The sequence below is a fragment of the Nannobrachium achirus genome (genome assembly GCF_963921795.1).
Source record: "Nannobrachium achirus genome assembly, chromosome: 18".
In the NCBI taxonomy this organism is placed as follows: Eukaryota; Metazoa; Chordata; class Actinopteri; order Myctophiformes; family Myctophidae; genus Nannobrachium; species Nannobrachium achirus.
In genome coordinates this window covers 27,941,057-27,958,591 of record NC_137825.1, presented here as the reverse complement: position 1 = coordinate 27,958,591, position 17,535 = coordinate 27,941,057, and the positions used below count along the sequence as shown (strand labels likewise).

Here is a 17,535-nt window from a genome sequence, read left to right as displayed (position 1 = left end):
TGTTACATGCAGTGTGCATTACAAAAGGTTATAATTTGGCATAAACTATTAGTTTTGTTGTGCATTATATTATATAGTATAGGACGCATGCATAAAGTGAATGGCAAATCGACTGGCAAATCAAGTGGCAAATTGAGTTTAACGTTGTTTAATGCAATCAGATAGGACTTTGCGTTCCCGCATAACTTCCGGGTATGTCACGCGCATACCCTCTATAGTGAGGATCCATTTTGTAATACCATTTGTAAATCATATTACAATGGTACATTTTTTTAGCCAAGACCCAAATGGGACAATTCTTACATTCTCAGAGTCTAAATTCACACTGAGACTTTGCTATGTGTGCGGGATCAGTGAGCAGTGCACTCAGTAAGCCAGGTGGTCTGTGTATGGCTCTCTAGAGAAGTGATCTCAGTCCCTTTCCCATGGGGCCTCCGCTCCCTCAGGTTCAGTGTACACAGAGATGTCCTGGTAAATGTCTCCTCCGCATGTCTCTATCGCCAGGCCCTGCTCCCGGAAAGAGACAGGAAGGAGAGGACAAATTTGAACGCTGTCTCGGTCTGTGGTCACAAGATGGCCCTGCCCCTCGTCTTAAGCAGCCACTAACAAATAATTACTTTTATAAATAATAATGGAAAAAAACAATCATCGCTATCATTCAAATGAAACCGAATGAGCTGAGGCAACGCCAGACAGACAAACATGGACAATCGTGCTCACTGGATTGAGTTGTGTGTGTGTGTGTGTGTGTGTGTGTGTGTGTGTGTGTGTGTGTGTGTGTGTGTGTGTGTGTGTGTGTGTGTGTGTGTGTGTGTGTGTGTGTGTGTGTGTGTGTGTGTGTGTGTGTGTGTATGAGTGCATGAACACAGCTGCGTGGGAACAAACCATGTTTCCTGTTTGTAAGTCAATTTAGCAGAAGTGTCAAGTTCATTTTTGAATAGATGGGTAAACACACAGTTACATTACATTTTTCATGATCTATAAAATATCATAATGGCAAAGTCTACCAACTCTTACAAACCTCATAGATGTGATCAATTTCAGGCTCCTCATAAATGGCTTCCTGTTTTTTCACCTGTAAGAGAAAAACACATTGTTCAACATAAAATAAAGTATGTGTCTGCACATGTTAATCCTTTTGAATTCAACCACCCAGGTCATAGCCACATGGATTTACACTCAAGTCATTTTGATAAATGGACAACTCTTCTTGAATGTGTCCTGCACTCTACTCACCAACAGATGGTTGTGGATCAGTGCAGCAGCAATACACATAGCCAACATCAGACCCTGAATGAAGATAAGACCATCTTTCATCTTACTCCTGTAGACTGCATTGTCAATGTTAATGCGTCCTATGAGTGTGCCAGAGAGAGAGAGAGAGAGAGAGAGAGAGAGAGAGAGAGAGAGAGAGAGAGAGAGAGAGAGAGAGAGAGAGAGAGAGAGTCTGTCTGTGTGACATATATACTGATAACTGAATTCACCAACAACCCAACTCAAATCTTTGTTGAGCAACAGATATTGCACATTCCTTACAATAACATTACTGAGCCCTTTCTCCCATATAGCTACTCACTGAAGACTTGTAGCTCAGTTCCTGGTCCCCATGTGTTGTTCATTTTACAGAAATACACTCCACTGTCCTCTATGTCCACATTTTGCAGGGTGATGGAGGCGGCCCTGTTGGGGGTCCTTCCCATTATACTGACCCTCTGTCCGGTCAACACTTGCCTCTCTGCGGGTGCCATGTCGTAACGAGAGGCTTTGTACCACTGGACTGGCAGGCTGTGGTCCCGGCACGAGCAATGGATGACCACGTTTCGGCTGGTTTTCACCCCATAGAAGCGTGGCTTCTGGCTGACCTGTAGGTCTGGATTCAGGGCCTCTGCTGGGACAGTAGGAGGTCACAGCTTTTAGAGCTAGTCACATGTCACAACTCTCTCTATCAACTATTTGCGGTGGTTTACATTTTTTAGGTCAAGACCCAAAAGAGGGATTAGGTGTTTGCCCCGTGACCCAAAATAGTGAAAATAGCAAATTTGCAAGCACACAATGCATATATATATATACTGTATATATATATATATATATATATATATATATACATATATATATATTTTTTATTTATTTTTTGATGTAGGAAAAGAAAATAGGATTTTTACTCGAGTCATGACCCACATGGTCCGTGACTCACATATGGGTCAGGACCCACTGTTTGGGAAACAGTGAACTATTACATTATGTTAACACCAGGCCTAGAATTTCGTTGTTTTAGGGGCAAGGCCAATTGGCCTTTGGTGTTGTCAGTTTTTTGAAGGCACAAAGGCCAAATGCTAGGGCAGGAAGGCCATCAAATAAAATAAATAAAAAGGTTTAGACCATTGAAAGAATTCATTGAATTTAGGGGTTAAGGATGATTTTGAAATGTAGATTATCTGCAGTGAAAGAAACCTCAGCCCTGCACAAATCAAACTTACTGCATTTGTCAGGGGTCATCAACCCCTGGGCTTGTGATGGGCATTTTCCTCAAAATATATTTTTGCCACGGACATACAAAAGGAGTGGTCAATAATACCATACTATGATATGAATAAAATACTAAATTTATACTAGTCAAGTAGACATGATGGAGAACACGTGTGTTTTTAAAGAGGGAAAGTGGTTAGTCCTCATCCCAGTAAGTAGGAAAGCTGAGAGAGAAGGCGTAGATGGAGCAATTTATAACCCATTTTCAAAAATTGCTTTAAAAGTCAAGTGTATTATTTCCATGGCCATCTCTGAACTTTTGTCTAATTTCTTACCTTCTTCACTTTCTATTTTTTCCTAAGTGATGGCTTTAAACCTTTCAAAGCACTAAAGACAATTAGAGAAGAATTGTCATATTGACGTCATCTACCGGTCATTATCCATTTGCGTAAAAAACCCGGTTCTTTATTAATAATACCATACTATGATATGAATAAAATACTAAATTTATACTAGTCAAGTAGACATGATGGAGAACACGTGTGTTTTTAAAGAGGGAAAGTGGTTAGTCCTCATCCCAGTAAGTAGGAAAGCTGAGAGAGAAGGCGTAGATGGAGCAATTTATAACCCATTTTCAAAAATTGCTTTAAAAGTCAAGTGTATTATTTCCATGGCCATCTCTGAACTTTTGTCTAATTTCTTACCTTCTTCACTTTCTATTTTTTCCTAAGTGATGGCTTTAAACCTTTCAAAGCACTAAAGACAATTAGAGAAGAATTGTCATATTGACGTCATCTACCGGTCATTATCCATTTGCGTAAAAAACCCGGTTCTTTATTAGAGTGTTAATGTCAAAGGGCATTTGAGAAACGTAGCTCTTAAACTCTTAAGTTAAAATTAAATCATTCATTGGCTTGGAAGATATTTTTTGGTATGTTTCTTTGCCATGACATTTCTGGGTGTACTGGCACCAGTGGCCAGTGGTTCTCAAATGTGTTTCAAAATAGTAAAACAAAGGCAAAGAAGTTTATAGCAATAAGGGGTAAGGCATGGATGAAGATATACTGTAGCTGAGAATTTCAACAAAAGACATTGTTGTCTACATGACAAGTAAGAGACACTGGTGTCTACATATTGACAAGAAAGAGACAGAGGAGAAAGTGGTAGGCCTACAGTCAGCTGGGGCATTAAGGCCACAGTGGCCTTAGGGCATGCCATTTCTTTGAGGGGCACAAGGCAAAACTGAGGGGCAACGACGGCCATCACATATTTATAGTCACAGTCCACTGTCCAATTGACAGAGAAAGAATGAAGAATGGATCCCCAGTTAGGAGAGAATGCTAAGTTACTTATGTAACATTCATAATGTGTAATCATAAGAAATTATAATGACAAGAGGAAACCTCTGGCTGCTCTGCTACAATGATTTTAATCAAGTCACTAAACAGAGTTTCAGTCATCATCATACAACAGAATGTCATACAAACATAAATGCAGACATACAGTATAAATAGTATAAATGTAATTTATAATAAAAAGGATTTACTGATGAATGAACCTTTAGTCATAGTATATAGCTTATTTTGCTTTTTTCTTTTGTGCAAAATGAGACTTCCTCATTTTGGTGACAGATGGCCGGGAAGTGCTGGTGTTGTGACTAAAGTAAAATGCAAAACAGTTGCATTTAGTTAACTATATGTGGTCAAAATACATTTTTAAAGATTAGACAAAGTAAGCAGGAGCACTATGATAATTGATTATTGAAATGATTAAATAAATAATATATGATTTTGATACTAATATAATGCACTTAATGTAGCCTAATGTGCTCCGTTCTTCAGACACTAATCAAAATTAATTTAGTGCGATAAAACTTACCTGAGAAACTGGCCAAGGCGAGTATGTATCCACAGCATCCAACCTGAAACCAGTACATGACGAAAATAAAACAGAGGTATAGCTGTTCTCAGGTAAAAGTATGAAGAATAGAAATCCTCTTCACAGTCCTTATGAATGTGGAGAGAAGTGGTGCCTTCAGTGGTGGGTGGTCCCAGCTGCTTAGTTCCCCTTTACATCATGCAGTCTGCAAATAGGGTAAACCAATTTGACCAACCTACTTTAGAGAAAGCCTAAAAGTTGGAGGTCTATTACCTCACATGGAGACCCTTTGAAAGATCTCTTTAGAGTTAAACCAAATATGAAACCATGACAAAAATACAACTAGAAAGATGCAATTGGAAATTGCGAGTGTGGTTGCTGACGGTTGCTGACTATATTCTACAGTAAGCTAACTGTCATGTGAAGCTCGACCAATTGATTCCCTATTGATTCCCACTCCCATTGAATCCCTACTGATTCCCACTCCCATTGATTCCCTATTGATTCCCTATCCCTGCCATTTCCAATGGCAGCGGAAAGGTTACCCTGTAATCCATTAAGTTTCCCGGAAAGGTTACCCTAGTAATAGATAAAGTTTCCCCAGGACTATAATGTGTTGCCCTGTTGGGCAACCACACTAACTAGTAAGGTGCAATTCTGGGAAAATGCAAGTGTGGTTGCATTGACGCAAGTCACGAGGAATCCACTGGGAAATGAATTCCGTCTTACCATTTTTATGACGTATTGGATGTCACAATCCTGGCTGATTGTTGGATATATAATGATTGAACTTATGGTGTAAACCAGGGGTCTTCAACGTTTTTCAGGCCCCTTAGAGCTGAGCCCTGCACACAGCCCTCCCTCAGAGGCCTCACAGCCTCCGAGTCAACCGCACCCACTCCAGAGACACTCCAGTTTGCACAGCTTTATAGAAAACGTCTTGTGGGGGCGCACGCTGCATGGCCTACTGGTCCAGGCGCATGCCATTTAGGCATTGCTACATAGGCATGGATGCCTGGCGGTGTCGCCGGTTCGATTCCCTATCCGGACGACCTTTGCCGCGTGTCACTTCCCATCTCTCCCCCCATTTCCTGTCAGTCTGTACTATCAATAAAGGCATAAAAGCCCCCCCCTCCCCCCCAAACATGCAGTAATCCTGGTCTCTATACTGCCTCCCCCTGGCCAGCCGGGGCACCAGATGGAGGGGGAAGGAACTGTTGAACGCGCTATGTTCAACAGAGGAAACTCCCCCGTCAGGTGAAAAAAAGCTGCTTGGACTCCTCATGCAAAGAAGGAAGCATGAGTTCAGTCCGTTGTCTCCCCAGGTTGGCAGAGGGATTGTAGCGCCCAGGATTACATTAGATAATTGACACCGGGTGAAAAACTAAACTGTATGGATTACACATCAATAGTCCTCATCAAGGATTCCTCTATGTTATCATTGATTTGCAGACAGTTTCCACAATCAGTTACCAGTGCTTCTCAAAGAAAAATATATATAAAAAAAAACTGAAATGTTTCAAGAAATATTAATTTCTTTTTTAATAGGGTTAAAGTGGTTAACAAATTTAGCTGCAGGGGACCACTTAACCCCCTCAAGGATCTGAAACCACACTTTTGAGAACACTGTAACTTACACATTACAGTGGTAATTACACACCTTGTAAGACTTTAATATGACATAATAATATAGTAATGATAAAATAATATAATCCCCTTTAGTTGTTACTAAAATATACAGTGGTATATTTGTCCCTGAATTTGCACATGTGAAATGTGTCTTCTGCCTTCTAGACTAGTGCAGTAGCCTACACATGGGTGCAGCCAATGACAGCGTGACATTAACATGCACATCCAATCAGACGAGGAGGTATCTCAAATCTTCAATAACTGGCTGTACTCATGCCCATCACAACACCACATTCACATTCAAAGCGATGAATAGGTCTAGTGACCACTGTCCACTGACCAGTCCCAGGCTCCAGCTGTTTTGGCGGGGCTGGGGGCGGGACTTAATACCCCCCTCCCACACACTAACACGCACACACATACACACGCGAGCCGGAGCTCTCCGTGGTACTGATTTAGTATGACATGTTTTGGTCACGACTGTAGGCACAGAGCCTACGGCTGGTGATTCACTCTATAGCAGCACTTGGGAGGCTCTATTGTAGTGCTCAAAGCCGGTTGGCTGAGGAGCTCCAACTCAAGTAAACGCAGAGAGAGAGAGACAGACAGACAGACAGACAGACAGACAGACAGACAGACAGACAGACAGACAGACAGACAGACAGAGACAGAGAGTGGGGGAGGGACAGAGTAGGAGAGTTGGCGTGGAATGGTGGTAGCTATATTAATGCATTTCCTCTGGCTCTTCCTTTAAAAACGTGGAGACGGGAGGACAATGGAGCGGATGGAATCTATGGAGCCGATCTCGGCGAACTATACCACGGCTTACCCCGAGATCCATCCCGATAGCACTTTATACGGATCTGAGACCACCACGACCACTGAGAGCCCGAAGACCCCCGTTGCTCCTGCATACGACGAGGATTTAATGCACAAGGTACTGTGTGAAATAGAATGGCGATCTTGTCTATATAATTGGACAACTTGAAATTCATAATTTATGTCAGTCAAAATGCTCACTCCATGGTGCTGCAATTGAGTTGGTCGGTTTCATTCAGGAATGTTTTCGTATATCAGGCAGAACAACACCATCAATCCTGATGCTTGAGTGGACAGTTTTGCAGTTTTAGGACTGCTGAAGCAGCAGCTCACATTACTCATATCAGTCTCTCCCCAAGCTGAGGTTCGGTTCAGTTGGCTCAGTCTGACAGAGGCAGTTAAATCAATCTGGGCTTGTGGCTCATTATATTTTGTCACTGGTCTGTAATGGCCTACATCATTTCTCCATTCCCTCAGCTCCTCACAGTCACACGTTAGATGCGCGTCACTGGAGTAGTGCACTGACTGCACTCTATATTGATTTTATCTCCAAGAGCTACTACTATAGTATCCACCTTGGATAATGTTTGGATAGTGTATTGTGAGTTGGAAATAGTTGACGTTTGGGGGGGGGGGGTCCAGGGGGATCAGACCAGATCTACAAACTCACAGCTTGCTACAAGCTCACAAGAGCTTGTAGCTCGGATATTTTGGGGAAAGAAAGATTTGGTGTTGATGGAAATTATGGTGGACCTAGCATAGAGCTCTGGGGGACCCCCGTCAACTGAGAATATAGGGTTTAAGTGGTTAATTGTCATTAATTGTAGTACTAGGACACCATAATTGTGTTTATATGTGTGTCTGGTTGTAAGACAGGCACACAGACATATGTTGCCCTCTATAAAACACCTGTTTTATAGAGGGCAACATTTACTATTAATCTCATATCTCCGCCACCATTGGACCTATCCATGCCAAACTTTGCACACACACTCCTTGGTTGCCAAACCACAACCTCCACCTTCTCACACGCCCCTCTTCTAGCGCCACCATGAGGCCCATTCTTGCAAAACACATTTTTGGCCACTGCTCCTACAGATTTTCCCTAAAATCACGCAAACCGGTACACAGTAACTCTAAAGTCATGTCATCAACATGGATCTGTCCCATTTACCATATTCCCTCCTGATTGGCTACCATTGCCTTCTAAAGTTTGTGTATGCAACCTGACAGTTGCTTATCTCCCGATTAGGGAGTCTTACTGGTATTATTTCTCATACGGTAGGTTGAGATAATATGTACAAGAAAACCTGTCCAATTGAATGTTTCCTTCACAGCAGAGCATCAAACTTTTCAGTCCATTTTGACCGTCTGTCTCTCTGCTGTCCCCCTACCCACCCCTTCCATTTCACTCATAATACCTCTTCTCTCTCCACCTGACTCGCTTTCTTTTTTTCACACACACACACACACACACACACACACACACACACACACACACACACACACACACACACACACACACACACACACACACACACACACACACACACACACACAGTTAGTGCATGATGACCCCAACATTACTAGCTTGTACCCAGGGGGCAACCAGACTTTTTTTAGGAAACCTGCATTTGCCCCGACATAAAAGGTTGTCCACCAGAAATATTATCTATGACCCAGTAGGATCACAACCTATATGGACAACCCGGTCAATTTGTACGGCAAAGTTCCAATATGGCCGCCTCAATATTAGCCCCTATTAGTTTTAATGGGGGGTGAATAGGGACAAATTTTAAACTGAGGGATATTTCCACGAGACTTCACAGGTTGATCAATGGTATACATATGAACATTTTTTGTATTGCAAGTTTCCATGAAATCCAATATGGCCGCCACAATATGGCCGCCATAATGTAAGGACCCAGAAAATAGGTTTTGCCTCTAACTTCTGAACCAGATGAGCTAGAAACGCAAACTTGGTGTCTATTTCATGGTGTCTGACCATGGGAGACTCAATGGAATAGCTAATTTTATTATTGGGTGTGTCTGGACCTTTATTGTGCATATTTGCAAGATGGTGGATTCCCAAAATAGAGCTTTAACATAATTTCTACCATGATTGTTGACTGCTTTTGCAAATACAAGCAATATGAATCCATTTGCTAAGATTTATGGCACAGAAGGGACTTATACCTGTATTATTCTCGAGTTTGCATGTTGTCAAAATGGCTGTAAACGAGATATTATATTTCCTGTCCGATTCTACTGTATGTAGTTGTAGCAATGACTTCAGATAAAATCAGAGACCAAAACAATGTATCTTAGAAATTATGTTTTTTATTTAAAAAATTAATAAAAAAAGAGAGAGATTATCTCAATGAAATGAATGCAACTGCCTTTTTGGGTCTTTCACACATATGCTTTCCAACAACTTCAGCTTCAGGGAAATTATAATGAACACATGATTAAAACAGGCTGCATTATAATGCAAATAATTGCTAGTCACTATCACTGTCATGTGTACCTATCCTGCTGCATCTTGTCTCCAGTCCTTGGCAACAACACCCCAAGTAGCATGCAATTCCCTTCTTCGCACATGAAGTTCAATCACCCGAGAGAGACTTGGAGTAGAACCGCTGCTCCTTCACTTGGAAAGGAGTCAGCTTAGGTGGTTCGGGCATCTAGTACGGATGCCCCCCGAGCGCCTTCCTAGGAAGGTCCTCGATGCACGTCCCACTGGGAGGAGACCCCGTGGCAGACCTAAGACCAGATGGAAGGATTATATCTCCAGACTGGCCTGGGAACGCCTCGGTATACTCCCAGAGGGAGTGGAGGAAGTTACGCAGGATAAGGAAATCTGGAAGTCTCAGTTGGAACCGTTACCCCCGCGACCCGATTCCGGATAAGCGGTTGAAGATGGATGGATGGATGGATGGCACATGAACAGTTTTTCTGGCAGCCTTTGATACAGCTACATGATATTGCCTTGTCCATTGATATAGGCCAGGCTGGCTCTGTAGATGGACAGGGGACTGCCTTCCCATCACTGAGAGACCATCCATATTCAGTGAAGCAAGGGATGTCTGGCTTCGCGATGTGTGCAGTTTTATCTATTATGGCTGCAAGAGCAGCTCTTTTCAGGTGCAGGCCAAAGGCATTTTCTGTAGGTGGCAGCAGCTTCAACAGGGTTGATCGGTTATTTAGGAACTTGTACACTCTCAGCTTTGCCAGGTCAAAGTCCTCCGAATGGTCAGCTTTTGATGCATATACAGCTATTGTGAGGTCTCTAGCCTGATTCTTGACATCCTCTGAGAGGGAATAAGAGGAATTTTCACTAAACTCCTGAAGTGCAGGGAGATCTAGACCCATGCTGGTCTTGAACCATGCCTTCTTTCCAGTGAAAAAGGGATAGCTGGTGGTATCTCTGCCACTCAGGCTGTGAATAAAGGGCAGGGCACGACACTGTGCGAGTCCAAGGGCTGAGACCATGTGATGGATAGGAAGATATGCATCCTGCTCTGTTCTCACCCACAGCTCTGGAAGGTCTAGGAGGTGGGTGGCAGCATGATATAGATGCCTATATCATGCTGCCGCCATGGGAAGGCAGTCCCCTGTCCATCTACAGAGCCAGCCTGGCCTATATCAATGGACAAGGCAATATCATGTAGCTGTATCAAAGGCTGCCAGAAAAACTGTTCATGTGCGAAGAAGGGAATTGCATGCTACTTGGGGTGTCGTTGCCAAGGACTGGAGACAAGATGCAGCAGGATAGGTACACATGACAGTGATAGTGACTAGCAATTATTTGCATTATAATGCAGCCTGTTTTAATCATGTGTTCATTATAATTTCCCTGAAGCTGAAGTTGTTGGAAAGCATGTGCATGTCTATGTGTGAAAGACCCAAAAAGGCAGTTGCATTCATTTCATTGAGATAATCTCTCTCTTTTTTTATTAATTTTTTTAATAAAAATATAATTTCTAAGATACATTGTTTTGGTCTCTGATTTTATCTGAAGTCATTGATACAACTACATACAGTAGAATCGGACAGGAAATATAATATCTCGTTTACAGCCATTTTGACAACATGCAAACTCAAGAATAATACAGGTATAAGTCCCTTCTGTGCCATAAATCTTAGCAAATGGATTCATATTGCTTGTATTTGCAAAAGCAGTCAACAATCATGGTAGAAATTATGTTAAAGCTCTATTTTGGGAGTCCACCATCTTGCAAATATGCACAATAAAGGTCCAGACACACCCAATAATAAAATTAGCTATTCCATTGAGTCTCCCATGGTCAGACACCATGAAATAGACACCAAGTTTGCGTTTCTAGCTCATCTGGTTCAGAAGTTAGAGGCAAAACCTATTTTCTGGGTCCTTACATTATGGCGGCCATATTGTGGCGGCCATATTGGATTTCATGGAAACTTGCAATACAAAAAATGTTCATATGTATACCATTGATCAACCTGTGAAGTTTCGTGGAAATATCCCTCAGTTTAAAATTTTTCCCTATTCACCCCCCATTAAAACTAATAGGGGCTAATATTGAGGCGGCCATATTGGAACTTTGCCGTACAAATTGACCGGGTTGTCCATATAGGTTGTGATCCTACTGGGTCATAGATAATATTTCTGGTGGACAACCTTTTATGTCGGGGCAAATGCAGCACACCTTCCTTTGCCCCCTGGGTATTGATGCTCAGTGCCACCTCAGGACCCACGGTTATGTTGCAACTTGCAAGTCACCAATTTATCCTCACATAATCTTTCTCTCTTCTCTGTTCCTCACTGTCAGTGTCTCTTCCCTCGCCGCCATGTCTCTCTTCCTCAATGTCATATCTAATATTTGACAATTTGGACAACGTTTAATTTGTCATTTTAGAGGTATTAAAAAGTCCTTAAATTGTCACTTTAGAAATGTGCAGATACCCTCTATACACTTAAACTTTATGTTGGTTTGTTTACTGTTGAGTGAGAAAACAATGCTGCACATTAAGTTAATCATCTGGGGACCCCCCCAAAAAAATTGGGGACCCCCTGGGGGTCCCGACCCACAGGTTGAGAACCACTGAGTTAGGGTTTGGTGGCAGCATGCTGTGACCTGATGACATCATTATGACAGCTTCGCTCTCCATCACAACAACAACTGAAGGAGGAGCCTCTGAGCTCTGGAGGGCGTTCAAATCAAAGGATCTCTTGTCCTTTCCCTGTCTTTTCATGCTCTCTCTCTCTCTCTCTCTCTCTCTCTCTCTCTCTCTCTCTCTCTCTCTCTCTCTCTCTATTTTACTCAGTGATGGAAAAAGTACTCAATTATTTTTACTTAAAGGGGAAAACCGCCCATTTTCAATATTGAACTATGTCATTAATATACTTTAGAGTATATTCAATCCTCCAGTTCTAGGCAACACAGAAGGGGGGGAACTTTTTTTTAAATTTCCACACTCCTCTAAGGTATTTTAATGACATAGTTCAATATTGAAAATGGGTGGTTTTCCCCTTTAGGTACAGAGTATCAATAGGCCTACTGCATTGTAGAAATACTGTTACAATAAAAAGTCTGCATTTTTTTTATTTTATCACAATGCGACGCGTTGTGAGCTTTTAGATCTACTATTAACCCTAACCCTAACCCAATAGCAGAAGTAGGTATATATGTAAGGCTACATTGGTCAGTGTATGTTTTGTAATAACAATCAAAATCTAAAAAGTAAAGTTTTTAAATAAATGTAGTAGAGTGAAATATTTTCCTCTGAGATGTAGCGGAGTAGAGGTAAAAGTATTGAGAATTGGAAATACACATTTTTCTACAATAGTAAAAATACCTCAAAAAGTAATATACTAATACTTAAATATAGTCCTTGAGTAAATGTTACTTTCCACCACTGATTTTACCCCCCCTCCTCTCTCTTGCTCTGTTTTTTGCATTGTCTCTGAAACGTGCATAATATCACTCCATGTCAAATTCCCAAACATCTGTTGTGCTTCCACCTAATTAGATCCAGTCCCCAGGGGGTTGTTATGAGCTTAGCTCACTTCCATTCTAGCCCGTTGTCACCGCAGTAACAGCATCATACCTCTTTCTCGCTATACTGTAACTAACTAGGGATGGGACCATATGAAAATGTCATGTCACCATTATTGTGACCAAAGAAATTGCGATTTACGATATTTTCGTGATAATCAAAATATCCCCAACATCCATTATCCTGGGGATAAATTGCAGATCTACAAGCTCTCAACGCATCGCGGCATGATACGTTGTGAGCTCGATCGGCTATTTCTTGGCTAAGAGATTTGGTGGAGAGTGAAAAAAAGACTATCAATTACGTTATTTCCAGGTCTGTCTTACCAATTAGTGGGTTTACTTTAAATGGTACCAGATATGCAGCTTTTTAAATAAAAGTGAATTGATCCCAGTGCATGGCGGAGGATAATTTCACAATAAATTCAAATCTCCACGATACGATTATTGTGAGTGTTTCTTTATCACGATAAACGATCATAACGATTATCGTTCCATCCCTATAACTAACACAAACACAAGCACATACGCACGCAGTGGTGTAGAAGTAATGGCAGTATTTATTTGTGATGTGTGCACATGCATGTGTGGGGTTATGCATCGGTTTCACCCCTCCCCCCACAACCTTATATCCAGTATCAACATACTGTATACTATGATGTAATCATGTTCTCTCTAATGTCAGCTGGGAAAGAGACAGCTGCGTACAAGTTGGCTCATGGATCAACTGAAATGTTGATATTGGACTTCAAACCTACACTGTTTACAGGATTATAACTATTTCTTTCCTTTACAAATTGCTCCAGATAAGATAACACCAAGGGCATCTTAACAGTCTATCATGTACAGTATGTTATAGGCTGGTTTCCAGAAAGCTTTGAGCATTTTATTGACTTTCGTAACCAAATATATAGAGCTCTCAATGGAATACTGTTCTCCACTTTATGTGACTTTATATTCCCTTAGTGGTCGCCCTCGTTCAGAACGCTTATGGCTGTTGCTTAGGAAATCCCTGATAAAGTTAATATGGTAATGCAACTTCAGATGGTGATTATGAAGGCTCAGCTCTCATCTTTCAGCATTAATCCGTGATCTCATAACAGCCTGACTGCATAAGTATTAAAAAAACGCAATTTATTACAGCTCTGAATACCTTTCTTCTTGCATGAATGGAGTTTCTGAAATGCTGAGATCAAAGAAAGCATTGCAAATCTGGTGTTTTTGGAAAAGCTGTTCCAATGGCAGTATCCAGTATTCAGAAACACTAATCCATGTCAGCCTGTCCATTCGTATGTCTGTCTGCCCATTCCTCTGTACGTGTGTCTATCTCTCAGTCCACCCATGTGTCTGTCCAACCATCTGTCCATCCGTCCGTCCATCCATCTATCCATCCGTCCGTCCATCCATCCAATCCGTTGATGTGCATATGGTTCAATAGGGAAGGTGCTTACCAGTGGCCTTGATGACAAGCGGCACTTTCTTTCATGCTGTGTTTTATTCATAGCATGAAGGTTGTGTCCTTGAACTTGCTGTGAATCGCACTCTGTCAGTGTTACTTTGTCAAGAGCTTTTCCTTTTTTTTTGTGTATTGTGTGCGTGTGCGTGAGTGCGTGCGTGTGTGTTTGTGACAGAATATCCTGCTGAGCTTGTTGATCTGCAATTTCTTGGCAAATGTTCCGCCCCAGGATAATGGATGTTGGGGATATTTTTATTATTGCGATAATATCGTAAATCACAATTATCGTGACATGACATTTCCATATTGTCCCATCCCTATTTGTGACAGACTATCCTGGTTGGTGACAGTGGAGTGGGAAAGACGTCTCTGTTGGTGCAGTTTGACCAGGGCAAGTTCATCCCAGGCTCCTTTTCAGCCACCGTAGGAATCGGCTTCACGGTGTGTATGTGGTATTTCTTTCTACATCGCCGTTGTCGGGCAGAAATCCTGTCCAAAAGTCCAAAGTTTAAAACTAGAGAAAATAGACGATCTACAAGCACACAACGCCTCGCACTTTGACATGCCACAAATGGGGACTCCAGATGGAAATTGGTAAAGTCTGTCTGTGGGTTTTGTAAATACTTAACCAATGGAAAATATTAACGAGTGCTGCTGACCAAACAGTAACTGCATTGGCTCCATTGGAACACAGGTTCTTTTTTCATTTCCTGACATGTAACAGCTTTGGACATACATGTTTTCTGCCCGACAGTGACAATATGTGTCTCTGTTGGTGTACAAGTATTGATGTAGGTACAAATAAATTGGAATTTGTCCGTCTCTATAGATAATTGCATCACTCAATTGTCATTCTGCCGTAGCCTCTAATAATCATTCTAACACCTGTCCCAATTTTCCTGTTCACTGCCTCCCTCAGAATAAAGTGGTGACTGTGGACAATGTAAAGGTCAAACTACAGGTCAGTAAATCACTTCCTTTTATGGATACTTGGTGGATTTCTGAAACAGTGGCCTATTTGTCAAGCACTGGCTTTTGTACTGGTTTTGTACTAGAGCTACACATTTGTTTTCCAAAATAGCAGCTATACAAGCTCACAACGCGTCGCAATTCGGCACCTTGTGATCTTGTAGAACAGCTACTGTACACTCAAAATACGGTATTAAGTACAGTATGTTATCTAAACATTGGCATGTGTATAATTATTTAGATGTTGTCCTCACTGTCTTTACAGATTTGGGACACAGCAGGCCAAGAAAGGTTCAGAAGTGTGACACATGCCTATTACAGGGACGCACAGGGTGAGGAGATTAGACCATCACTCACAAACAACTGTACTTTTATCCAGGGAGATTTCTTTAAATAATAATGTAATGTTTGATTGCAGTAATTTACGGTATTAATACCTTCATTTTGTATTGTTCATCCTCTAAAGCTTTGCTCCTGTTGTATGACATCACCAGCAAATCGTCCTTTGACAATATCAGGGTGAGTCATGCCTATTTCATACTACATTGTTGTACGCTATAAATAGCTAATCTACAAGCTCACACAAGCTTGTAGATTGGCTATTTGAATTTACCTCATACAGTGTAATATACATCGGGTTTCAGGCACATGGCTCAGCCATGACATGTCTTTGAGAAAATGAGGAAGCTGAAGTTACCTGTAAATATTCTTTCTTTCTTTCTTTCTTTGTTTCTTTCTTTGTTTCTTTGTTTCTTTCTTTCTTTCTTTCTTTCTTTCTCCTTCATTATCTCTTTTCATTAGGCATGGTTGACTGAGATCCATGAGTATGCTCAGAGGGATATAGTCATCATGTTGCTGGGCAACAAGGTGAGGAGGAGAGACAGTATGTATCAAGTGGCAACAATTGAATTATTATTAGTGTGGTTGCCCCTGCAGGGCATACCGACTATAGTACTTTATTCCATCCATCCATTGTAATTCTCTCTGCTAGGCTGACATGGTAGGTGAGAGGGTGATCCGAAGAGAGGAAGGAGAGAAGCTTGCCAGAGTGAGTTTATATTTACAAACCAGGATGGGCCGAAAAAGCAGATCTACAAGATCACAACGTGTCACATTGCAATGCATTGTGAGCTTATAGATTGGCTATTTTTGGTGTGCGAAACCATCATAGCACTAGATATAAACCAGACTTAAGCCTGCAATGCTCTATATTTGATTTCTCCTTCTGCATGTTTAGGAGTATTCAGTCGGATTCATGGAGACCAGTGCCAAGACCGGAACCAATGTGGAACTGGTTTTCACTACTGTGGCAAGGTCAGTTAGCAGTCCTCTCACACATATGTTTCTGTGATATTCACACACTTTAGTATTAACCACTTGAACCCTGTCATCCATATTCTGGGGGGACCATTAGCCAAAAATAGCAGATCTACAAGCTTACAACATGCCACAATGCGACACACAGAGGGCTTGTAGCTCATATATTTTTAGCGAAGAGATTTCATGCGATGGAGAAAAAAACATTTGTGAAATTGTTCACATTGAATATTTGTCCTGTACTATGTTGTTCTTTCTCCTGCAGGGAACTCAAGCACAGTTCGGTCCAACAGCCCAACGAACCCAAGTTTCAGATCCATGAATTCATTGATGCACAGAAGGAGAACTCGGGCTGCTGTAGCTATTTCTAAATCCTCTCTCCTTGTCGATGTTCTTCTGAGTCCTCCCCTGCTCTCCTCCTACGCTTGCCAGTGCCAACACTGGCAAGTGAATGTGTGAATGAACTTTGACGAATACAGACTCAGAGAGACCCACTGTGAGCAACTGAGAGAAGCAGACAGGAGATTCTCATCACAAATCATTCCATGCCCCCAAATTGGGATGACCAAGCCCAAAAATCAAAAAGGAAAGGAGAAACCAATTTGCAAGAATGGACAATGGAGAGTAATAGTATAGTTACCCCAAATCAGTGCCATAAACTAATAGAGAATGCAGAAGTAAAGACATTTGCATCTTGAGAATAGATCTATGTTAATGTGGTCCTTTTTTATTATAATCTTTATCCCACGATTTTTGTAACCCATTTTTTCACCCAGTGCCAATTGCCTAACCTGTAATCCTGGTTTCTGCTCTCCCTCTGCCACGCCTGGGGAGCCCCGGCTGGCCAGGGGGAGGCAGTATAGAAACCAGGATTACTGCATGTTTTTGTGAGGGTATCTACCCTAGGAGACACGGGGAGAACATGCAAACTCCACACAGAAAGGCCCTTTCGCCAACCCCACC

The 17,535-nt window shown here is 41.7% G+C and overlaps 1 protein-coding gene across 1 annotated transcript; it reads left to right on the top strand.

The window, feature by feature from the left end:
- Nucleotides 1–6,748: 6,748 nt before the first annotated feature.
- Nucleotides 6,749–16,943, top strand: LOC308303331 (ras-related protein Rab-37-like; the record flags this gene model as incomplete). Its single annotated transcript, XM_080747686.1, has 9 exons — nt 6,749–6,910; nt 14,617–14,727; nt 15,206–15,247; nt 15,521–15,587; nt 15,722–15,774; nt 16,057–16,122; nt 16,247–16,303; nt 16,493–16,569; nt 16,838–16,943. 9 exons carry the CDS (start codon nt 6,749–6,751, stop codon nt 16,941–16,943), a joined length of 741 nt encoding a protein of 246 aa, XP_080603812.1.
- Nucleotides 16,944–17,535: the final 592 nt, after the last annotated feature.